The sequence below is a fragment of the Oncorhynchus clarkii genome, chromosome 6 (assembly GCF_045791955.1).
Source record: "Oncorhynchus clarkii lewisi isolate Uvic-CL-2024 chromosome 6, UVic_Ocla_1.0, whole genome shotgun sequence".
In the NCBI taxonomy this organism is placed as follows: domain Eukaryota; kingdom Metazoa; phylum Chordata; class Actinopteri; order Salmoniformes; family Salmonidae; genus Oncorhynchus; species Oncorhynchus clarkii.
The window spans coordinates 83,944,498-83,956,239 of NC_092152.1; the positions used below are offsets into that span (position 1 = coordinate 83,944,498).

At 47.3% G+C, this 11,742-nt stretch overlaps 1 protein-coding gene across 2 annotated transcripts in view; it reads right to left on the minus strand.

Moving 5' to 3' along the window:
• Nucleotides 1-1,741: 1,741 nt before the first annotated feature.
• The window catches only part of LOC139411736 (dual specificity mitogen-activated protein kinase kinase 5-like), a 122,884-nt gene continuing 112,883 nt past the window's right edge, over nt 1,742-11,742 (minus strand). For both annotated transcript variants that reach the window (XM_071158421.1, XM_071158420.1), the window contains exon 22: nt 1,742-2,078. In XM_071158421.1, the coding sequence (XP_071014522.1) occupies nt 1,971-2,078 (108 nt within the window). In that variant the 3' untranslated portion in view covers nt 1,742-1,970. The remainder of the gene's footprint in view (nt 2,079-11,742) is intronic.

Below are 11,742 nucleotides of genomic sequence, written 5' to 3' on the forward strand. Positions count from 1 at the left end.
CTTGGCCATGGAAACCAATTTCATGAAGCTCGCGACAAAACAGTTATTGTGCTGACGTTGCTTCCAGAGGCAGTTTGGAACTCGGTAGGGAGTGTTGCAACTGAGGACAGACGATCTTTACACTACGCGCTTCAGCACTTGCCGGTCCCATTTTGTGAACTTGTATTGCCTACCACTTTGCCACTGAGCCGTTGTTGCTCCTAGACGTTTCCACTTCACAATAACAGCACTTACAGTTGACCAGGGCAGCTCTAGCAGGGCAGACATTTTACGAACTGACTTGTTGGAAAGGTGGCATCCTATGACGGTGCCACGTTGAAATTCACTAAGCTCCTCTGTAAGGCCATTTTATTGCCACTGTTTGTCTATGGAGATTGCATGGCGGTGTGCTCAACTTTCTACACCCTTCTGCAACGAGTGTGGCTGAAATAGCCAATTCCGCTAATTTGAAGTGGTGTCCACATACTTTCGTATATATATAGTGTATCTCGATGAGGTAAAGTAATGTCACAGAAGCGTCATTGTAAAAACATTAGGCACACACATGGGTTACTGCCGTACACACACATGGGTTACTGCCGTACACACACATGGGTTACTGCCGTACATACCGGCACACACATGGGTTACTGCCGTACATACACATGGGTTACTGCCGTACACACACATGGGTTACTGCCGTACATACACATGGGTTACTGCCGTACACACACATGGGTTACTGCCGTACACACACATGGGTTACTGCCGCACACACACATGGGTTACTGCCGCACACACACATGGGTTACTGCCGTACACACACATGGGTTACTGCCGTACACACACATAGGTTACTGCTGTACATACCGGCACACACATGGGTTACTGCCGTACACACACATGGGTTACTGCCGTACACACACATGGGTTACTGCCGTACACACACATGGGTTACTGCTGTACATACCGGCAAACACATGGGTTACTGCCGTACACACACATGGGTTACTGCCGTACACACACATGGGTTACTGCCGTACACACACATGGGTTACTGCCGTACACACACATGGGTTACTGCCGTACACACACACATGGGTTACTGCCGTACACACACATGGGTTACTGCCGTACACACACATGGGTTACTGCTGTACACACACATGGGTTACTGCTGTACACACACATGGGTTACTGCCGTACACACCGCCACACCTCCACATTCACTAGAAAGCTGCCAAACAATAAAGTGTAACAGGTTATCCGAGCGTCATCCTGGAAAATAGCACTTCTTTGTTATTGTAAAGCCATTTGGGTTTTCAAGCCCCATCTCATCGTTGATCACTTACTCTGACATTCTGTCTAAAGTCTCTCTGAGTTAGACATAACTAAGTAGGCAAACAGTCACGGAATAAGTCCCACTCACACACAGCCAGGTTTGGAGTGTAAGAGTCGCCAGGATACACCACCAAGACATCAGTCAACATGCCAAGGGCCCAGATAACAAAGTTCCACTTGCAACGAACGTTCAGTTGTAAAGATCCAGTATCCTCTTGGCTTACTGAAGTTGGACGTACAGACGCCCTCTTTACACCATGGACGTCTTCAATACGTTTTAGAAACCGTGTCTTTGATATTTACTGTCCACTCCTGGGGTTCACGAATGGCCAGAGAGATTGGGGCATGATATTAAGGCCGGGAACATACCAGTATCGCAATAAAGCAGACCAAACTCTTTCAGTCCTTTAAACACCTGCTGTATGTAAAATATTGTGAGCGATAGATATAAAATAAATACATGTGACTCTGGATGACATAATGATGTTTTGTTTCCAACATCAGGACTGTTTTCCTAACGAAGTTAAAAGCGCTTGGTGTTTTGTTTCTTTGCCACGATATTAACGAGTATAGAGATACTGGTATCATCCTGGCCCTACATGATACCCTTGACCGCTATAACTTCTCTGTGATCTCCTGTGTTTACGGGGTCACATCTGTCCCTGAGCCTGGGCTCTCCTCTCTTCTAGGCAGCGACACACCCACATGGACACCACCTCCGCATTGCCATCGTCGTAGAGCAGGATGAAGGCATGGTCCTGCAGACAGAGAAGGTAGAGAGATAGAGAGAGATTAATAGTGTCTCAGGTATGGATCCAGTGATTAGAGTATACTGTACATAGGTCACGACCAATGGAACAGCCAATCTCTCAGAACATCTGGAAAAATTACCACATTGGTCAATAAAAACACACTGAACTAAAAAATAATCTATTTATTTTCCTCTTAGAAAGGAGATCAGTTCCGATCTCCTTTAGGATTTTTGATTAAATTATTTTCCAGGACAGTCAGAATTGACGAGCAGGAGCGTCCACCAGAGCTGTTCCCAGAGAATTGAATGTTAATTTCTCTACCATAAGCCGCCTCCAAAATCATTTTTGAAAATTTGGCAGTACGTCCTGCCAAATTGGCGTTGTGTCGACGAGAGGATTGCTGATGTCAACGTTGTGAACAGTGCCCCATGGTGGGGTTATGGTATGGGGTAGGCATAAGCTACGGACAACGAACACAATTGCATTTTATTGATAACAATTTGAATGCACAGAGATACCGTGACGAGATCCTGAAGCCCATTGCCGTGCCATTAATCTGCCGCCATCACCTCATGTTTCAGCATGATAATGCATGACTCCATTCGCAAGGAACTGTACACAATACCCGGAAGCTGAAAATGACCCAGTTCTTCCATGGCCTGCATACTCACCAGATGTGACACCCATTGAGCTGGTTCGGGATGGATTGATGTGTATGACAGTGTGTTCCAGTTCCCACCAATATCCAGCAACTTCGCACAGCCATTGAAGAGAAGTGGGACAACAGTCCACAGGCCACAACCAACAGCCTGATCAACTCTATGTGAAGGAGATGTGTCACGCTGCATGAGGCAAATGGTGGTCACACCAGATACCGACTGGTTTTCTGATCCACGCCCCTAACTTTTTAAGTTATCTGTGATGAACAGATGTATTCCCAGTCATGTGAAATCCATAGATGAGGGACTAATGAATTTATTTGAATTGACTGATTTCCTTCTATGAACTGTAACTCAGTAAAAATTTTGAAATTGTTGCGTTTATATTTTTGGTCAGTATACATACTTAATAACAAGGAGTGGCTGGAGTCTTTGACCATTTTTATGGCCTTCCTCTGACACCACCAGGTATACAGGTCCTGGATGGCAGGGAGCTCGATCGCAGTGATGTACTGGGCCGTACACATTACCCTCTGTAGTGCCTTGCGGTCAGATGCCAAGCAGATTTTTAAAAATATTTGTAAAAATATTTTTTTAACCTTTATTTAACTAGGCAAGTCAGTTAAGAACAAATTCTTATTTTCAATGACGGCCTAGGAACAGTGGGTTAACCTGACAAGGTACAAATCTGTCGTTCTGCCCTGAACAGGCAGTTAACCCACTGTTCCTAGGCCGTCATTGAAAATAAGAATTTGTTCTTAACTGACTTGCCTAGTTAAATAAAGGTAAAATAAAAATAAAAACTGCCTGTTCAGGGGCAGAACGACAGATTTGTACCTTGTCAGATCGGGGGTTTGAACTTGCAACCTTCCGGTTACTAGTCCAACGCTCTAACCACTAGGCTACCCTGCCGCCCCAGATGCCATACCAAGCGGTGATGCAGCCAGTCAAGATGCTCTCAATGGTGCAGCTGTAGAACTTTTGAGGATCTGAGGGCCCATGCCAAACATTTCAGCCTCCTGAGGGGGAAGAGGCATTGTTGTACCCTCTTCATGACTGTTGGTGTGTGTGGACCATGATCCTTAGCGATGTGGACACACCCCTGCAGCCCCGTCGATGTGGATGGGGGCGTGCTCGGCCCTCCATTTCCTGTAGTCCACAATCAGCTCCTTTGTCTTGCTGACGTTGAGGGAGAGGTTGTTGTCCTGGCAGCACACTGCCAGGGGTCTGACCTCCTCCCTATAGGCTGTCTCATCGTTGTCGTCGATCAGGCCTACCACCGTCGTTCCATTTGAAAACTTAACGATGAAGTTGGGACTCGTGAGAGGCCTTACATTCATGGGTGAACAGGGAGTACAGGAGGGGACTAAGCACGCACCCCTGAGGGGCCAACGTGTTGAGGTTCAGGGTGGCACTATGGTGTCACCAGAGAGACACATTCAGTCAGGACAATAACTGCTACACCAAGACTCCAGCACAAGGCTTCCCATAATCAATCAACCAATGCTCAAACCATACAAACACCAAATGCCTATAATCCTACCCATATAGAGTCCAACTAGCACTGTGGAGATGGTGACAGAGGTCACATGACGTGTGACACATCAGTGACAAGAGCACCATGCACTGATACAACCTCATCTGGAGAGCCTTGTGTCAGTGATGACCTCCGCCGGTTCATACAGGGGTCAAGGGTGAAAGTGGTGGGGGTTGTCACGGAGACGGGCCAACGGTGACTGACCGCTACATTTATTTGGTGTGTCGAGTAGAGGGACAATTAGATAAACGACCAAAGCCATCGCTCTTTAAATGGACTTGTCACCCCTGGTTTCCCTGACACAGGACCTTCACTAACAGGCACTAACAAACACAGCACAGTGTTAATAAGAGTCCAATCTGGCCGAGAACAGGGGATATAAGGGACCTTGTGTGGGGGACAATGAATTTAGCCAAATAAAAAAATGAATGAAGGATAGATTACAGAAGGTAACATTGGAACAAGGACTTGATGGTGTTGAGGTGTAATATACAGTAATGTAAGTGTAGTTTGTATAAATACTATATTTCAATATGTTTGGATTCTGTCAGATATTTTACGTTTAAAAGGCAATGTTCTGCAACCTTATCCCAAGTTAGACCCTTAAGACCCGTAAGGACATAACTGGCAGTCCAGTCCAGACGGGGCCGGTCCAGTCCAGACGGGGCCGGTCCAGTCCAGACGGGGCCGGTCCAGTCCAGACGGGGCCGGTCCAGTCCAGACGGGGCCGGTCCAGTCCAGACGGGGCCGGTCCAGTCCAGACAGGGCCGGTCCAGTCCTGTGGCCAGTGAGTCTGAGGGACTAGGAGAGCCCCATCAATCCTGGTGTCCTTCTAATGGGCAGCTGGGGCTAAGATAGACTGAGGTTAATTACTCTCATATCAGTGTGTGTGAGAGAGAGAGAGAGCTGGAGTGGATGCTCTTGGATGCCCCAATGTTCTGGGTACCCATCTCATCAATCATTGCTGTGCCTGTACAGAGAGAGAGAGGGGGAGATGGAGGGAGTAAAGGGAGGGAGAGATGGGGTCCAGAGTAATGTCTTTAATATCCAGCTCCTGCTCTCTGCTCTCGACCCGAACAGACTGGCCACGTCTGATGGAATCTGACCTGAATGAAGGGGAGGGGCTTGGCTTCTGCCTTTTTAATACCTCATAGACAGATACACACAGACGTACGCACACACACCCAGTTTAAAGACAGACATGGAGAAAACCCACTAACTCGGACAAAGTTATTATTGGAATCCCAGTTGAGATGGTGTCATAATTCGGGCTAAAATTAACACACGCACGCCATGTTTTTTCAAGGCCAGCCAAATCTCCACAATGCGTGGACAATAAAGCTTTTATAAATGTTACGCACGCACGCACACGCACACACGACCCGCCATTAATTAAAACACCTGCCACCAGAATTAAGCCGAAAACCAGGAGGACGTTATTAAGAGTCAAATGGAATAAATACTCTTTAGTTAGGTCATTTCAGGTGCTACAGCTTTACCTTTCCAACGAGCCGCGTGGAGGATAGAGGGAGAAAAAACTCATTTAAAAGTACCACTACATTAATCACAGTCTCAGAGCATCAAAGTGGGATAATCACCTGAATGGTGAACGTTCTAATAAAACGGCCACAAATCCCCGGGGAAATTCTACCGTACTCTTTAATTGTTTGGAGTTCTTTGATAGGCTTTTTAATCGAAGATTAATTTATGCAATTTTAAATAACTTCTACATATGATTAATAAGCTCGGAAAATTAACCGGAGTCGGAAGCAATTATAACAAGTGGCTGGTCATCACCTCATTACGCGTTGTTGGAGGAACGCGACGCAGTGGAGGAGTGTGAGTGTGAGAAGCCGTGTGTGTGTGTGTGTGTGTGAGAGAGGGGTGGGGAGGAAGAGACAGAGAGAAAGGTTGAAAAGGTCAGAAGAGTAACTAGGTCTTTGCAGATTTGCATGCTAATCTCCAGCTCCCACAAGGAAACTGACTGGCAGACAAGGGAGGTGTGTGTGTGTGTGTGTATATGACGAGGGCTCCTTGAGGTGGCATTTTACTCCAGTACTTCCACTAAGTGTGTGTGTAGGTGTGTGAGAGATGGATTCTATATGAGATGATCCGTTACTCCAGTACATCAGCTTAAAAGAGGGATACGTTACATAGGCCAAACGGCATCCATAGAGATGGCTAAATACCATATCTACCTAGAGCCTGCGCTGCAAGGGAGCTGGCTACACTAACTTGTACCCTTGTAGTTAATCAACACTGACTTTCTTATCATGATGAGGAAAATGAGACTCAGGGAATATTCTCTGGGCAGCAGTATGATGAGTTAACAAGCCTGGAATAGTTTAAATTCTATGACAGAGAGAGTAAAAACAGCTGCCATTAGGCTTTTATGAATTAGAATTATGAATAAGAAGTTAGCATTATATAAAAGATGTTTGCATGGCTATGTTCAACTGGTAAACACAGACCACTCCCCCAAATCCAGAATTGTCTAAATTCTCCTATTTCACTTTGTGATGTCTTCCTGAGTTAGAAGCCTTACTTTGTTGAGTGTGAGGCCCTAGGGGTCAAATGTGATAAGAACGGCCCTGGTGTTAAAGTGTCGACAACAGAAATGTCTGAGACGCTGAGAAAATCTTCCATCTTGCTAATGTGTAAACAAGTGGAGGAGATTGGAGTCCTTTTAAAATCCTGTCACTCTCACGGGTCCCAGTGGTGAATGCTGCGTGAAGGATGGGACTTTAAATCTCAGTTCTCTCTCTCTTCTGGGGCACCACAGGACTGCTGAACCCTTCCACCTCTTTACACCCTTAACAGCCCGTGCCGCACCTTTCAACCTCCCCAAACACACACTCAGATTACTACACTCAACAGTCATTTTTACATGGGGGTTTCTGCAGGGTTTTTGGCAAGTGGAGGCGGTCAGGGTCCTTGATGGAGTTGGGGACTGTCTAAGACTCGACACACACAACACACACACGCACGGCCCCTTTTGTCACAGACCAGGGGGCTCATCTGGCACCTCTGGGTAGGGGAGTTTGAAGGGGGCGGGTGGAGGGAGTTAAGGGGCCGGGGGGGGGCTGCGTTAGGGACAAAGGTGCTAAAAGGCTCGTTGACAATGAGGGCCCTCCGGTGGGGAATAGAGGAGGAGAAGAGATGTCAATCAAGTCACAATCAGAGACAAGGGGATGGTGGGAGGGAGTGGATCAGACACACACACCTCAGAATGGAAAGGGTGAGTACAGAGGCCCCTTACAGCGTTACAACAGCTCTTTACAAAAACGAGAGGGAGAGAGAGACACACACAGAGAGAGAGAGACACACAGAGAGAGAGAGAGACACACACAGAGAGGGAGAGAGAGACACACAAAGAGAGAGAGAGAGAGACACACACACAGAGAGAGAGAGAGAGACACACACACACAGAGGGAGAGAGAGACACACAAAGAGAGAGAGAGAGAGACACAGAGAGAGAGAGAGAGACACACAGAGAGAAAGAGAGAGACAGGCATTCATTGCAGGGAGGAAGGAAATATGTATTTCAGAAGTATTCCTACCAGGTCAGACGGCACTAGACTAGAGCATGGTGGAGCCCTGGTCATTTCCTGGGAGCCAGCCAATGGAAAGTCCTCAGTGTCTGGGCCAGTATGTCATCGTATTATGAACACCTTGATAGGATATCATGAGGTAATGTCCTCCTAATGAAAGATGCATCAGTGGAAGGAGAACACACTGGCACTTTCCTGACAGACACAGCTGTTGTGATGCAAGTTGAGAAGACATTTTTTCCAAAGAGAGAGAGACACAGACACACACACACACCACACGCCATTCTGATTTCAGCTCACACTTTACTGGTTGACAGACCCTCTGCCCTGATGTTGACCTGATGACAACAGAGGAACAATGTTGAATCGTCTATTTAACAGGTTCTTTCTCTTTCAGAAATGTTATGTCTCCCAGTTCTGTGTTGACCAGTTAGCTCAGTTTAGCTATGAAACATATCAGCTGTGGTTACCTGGACTTAAAGTCAGTGTAAGCCGTTATTACGACTTGTTATAACACAAAGGCCGGTTTCCCAGACTAGATCAGACTAAAAAGCACTTTAAATGGAGAAACTCTACCAGAATGCTTTTTATTCCCGGACTGTTTTATTAATCTCTGTCCAGGAAAACGGCAACAAGTCTCCCTTCCTTTCTCTCCTCCCTTCCTACCTCTCTCCTCCCATCCCACCTCTCTCCTCCCTTCCCACCTCTCTCCTCCCTTCCCACCTCTCTCCTCCCTTCCCACCTCTCTCCTCCCTTCCCACCTCTCTCCTCCCTTCCCACCTCTCTCCTCCCTTCCCACCTCTCTCCTCCCTTCCCACCTCTCTCCTCCCTTCCCACCTCTCTCTCCTCCCTTCCCACCTCTCTCTCCTCCCTTCCTCTCTCTCTCCTCCCTTCCTCTCTCTCTCCTCCCTTCCTCTCTCTCTCCTCCCTTCCTCTCTCCCCTCCCTTCCCACCTCTCTCCTCCCTTCCCACCTCCCACCTCTCTCCTCTCCTCCCTTCCTACCTCTCTCCTCCCTCCCTTCCTACCTCTCTCCTCCCTCCCTTCCTACCTCTCTCCTCCCTCCCTTCCTACCTCTCTCCTCCCTCCCTTCCTACCTCTCTCCTCCCTCCCTTCCTACCTCTCTCCTCCCTTCCTACCTCTCTCCTCCCTTCCTACCTCTCTCCTCCCTTCCTACCTCTCTCCTATCCCTCTCCTCCCTCCCTTCCTCTCTCTCTCCTCCCTTCCTCTCTCTCCTCTCTCTGTTTTGCGTCCCTCTCCCCTCAGGCCCTTCATTTCCGTTCTCCGTGATGAGGCACAAGATGAGGTCACGGCCGCGTGCCTCTGTGGCGAGGGTCTGATTGTCTCACGCACCCCCCCCCCCCACCACCGTGTACATATTAACAGTCTATATACACATTCCATCTGTATGTTAATGCAGCTTGCCACAGCTGGAATCCCCAGTACAAAGTGCCGTCGTTCACTAATAGTTATTATCTTCACGGCCTTATTCCTCCAGGAGAGCCGGTGGAAGACACGGCAAATTGTGTCTCTTTACGATTATGCCTCCGTGGGCTCGCTCATCAGCTTGGCATGGATGGTGGATGAGGATGGGACGCGGCTCCCTCTGATTATTGATATGGCTTTTATTGACGTCATTCCCGCTGTGGGGTTTTATGGTATGAGCATTAGTGGCTGTTAGTGATGCTGGTGTCCTGGGATATGTACAGTCTGTTTGGTTATTGTCTGACAGTCTGTCTGACTGTCTGTGACTATGGGATGTCCTACTAACTAACTAACTAACTAACTGATAGACCTAAACTAAGCAGAGATCAATGCATTCTCTGAGGGAGAGAGAGAGAGGGGGGAGAGAAAGGGAGAGAGAGAGACAGAAAGAGAGAGGGGGAGAGAAAGGGAGGGGGAGAGAGACAGAAAGAGAGAGGGGGAGAGAAAGGGAGGGGGAGAGAGACAAAGAGAGGAGATAGAGAGAGAGAGATACAGAGAGATACAGAGACAGACAGAGACCGAGACCAAGAGAGACCGAGAGAGACAGAGACCGAGCGAGACAGAGACAGAGACCGAGACCAAGAGAGACCGAGAGAGACAGAGACCGAGAGAGACAGAGACAGAGACAGAGACCGAGAGAGACCGAGAGAGACAGAGACCGAGAGAGACAGAGACAGAGACCGAGACCGAGACCGAGAGAGACCGAGACCGAGAGAGACAGAGACCGAGAGAGACAGAGACCGAGAGAGACAGAGACCGAGACCGAGAGAGACAGAGACCGAGAGAGAAAGAGAGTGAGAGAGAGACAGACAGACAGAGACACAGAGAGACAGACAGAGACAGACAGAGAACCAACGACTGATGACTCCAATCCACAAAAGTGGAGACAAATTTGACCCCAATAACTACCGTGGGATATGCGTCAACAGTAACCTTGGGAAAATCCTCTACATTATCATTAACAGCAGACTCGTACATTTCCTCAATGAAAACAATGCACTGAGCAAATGTCAAATTGTCTTTTTACCAAATTACCATACAACATGTATTCACCCTGCACACCCTAATTGACAACCAAACAAACCAAAACAAAGGCAAAGTCTTCTCATGCTTTGTTGATTTCAAAAAAGCCTTCGACTCAATTTGGCATGAGGGTCTGCTATACAAACTGATGTAAAGTGGTGTTGGGGGAAAAACATACAACATTATAAAATCCATGTACACAAACGAAAAGTGTGCGGTTAAAATGGGCAAAAAAAACTAATTTCTTCCCACAAGGCCGTGGGGTGAGACAGGGATGCAGCTTAAGCCCCACCCTCTTCAACATATATCAACGAATTGGCGCGGGCACTAGAAAAGTCTGCAGCACCCGGCCTCACCCTACTAGAATCTGAAGTCAAATGTCTACTGTTTGCTGATGATCTGGTGCTTCTGTCACCAAGCAAGGAGGGCCGATAGCAGCACCTAGATCTTCTGCACAGATTCTGCCAGACCTGGGCCCTGACAGTAAATCTCAGTAAGACCAAAATAATGGTGTTCCAAAAAGGTCCAGTCGCCAGGACCACAAATACAAATTCCATCTAGACACCGTTGCCCTTGAGCACACAAAAAACTAGACATACCTTGGCCTAAACATCAGCGCCACAGGTAACTTCCACAAAGCTGTGAACGATCTGAGAGACAAGGCAAGAAGGGCATTCTATGCCATCAAAAGGAACATATAATTCAACATACCAATTAGGATCTGGTTAAAATACTTGAATCAGTCATAGAGCCCTTTGCCCTTTATGGTTGTGAGATCTGGGGTCCGCTCACCAACCAAGACTTCACAAAATGGGACAAACACCAAATTGAGACTCTGCACGCAGAATTCTGTAAAAATATCCTCTGTGTACAACGTAGAACACCAAATAATGCATGCAGAGCAGAATTAGGCCGATACCCACTAATTATCAAAATCCAGAAAAGAGCCATTAAATTCTACAACCACCTAAAATGAAGCGATTCCCAAACCTTCCATAATAAAGCCATCACCTACAGAGAGATGAACCTGGAGAAGAGTCCCCTAAGAAAGCTGGTCCTGGGGCTCTGTTCACAAACACAGAGCCCAGAGCCCCAGGACAGCAGCACAATTAGACCCAACCAAATCATGAGAAAACAAAAAGATAATTACTTAACACATTGGAAAGAATTATCAAAAAAACAGAGCAAACTAGAATGCTATTTGGCCCTAAACAGAGAGTACACAGTGGCAGAATACCTGACCACTGTGACTGACCCAAACTTAAGGAAAGCTTTGACTATGTACAGACTCAGTGAGCATAGCCTTGCCATTGAGAAAGGCCGCCATAGGCAGACATGGCTCTCAAGAGAAGACAGGCTATGTGCTCACTGCACACAAAATGAGGTGAAAACTGAGCTGCACTTCCTAACCTCCTGT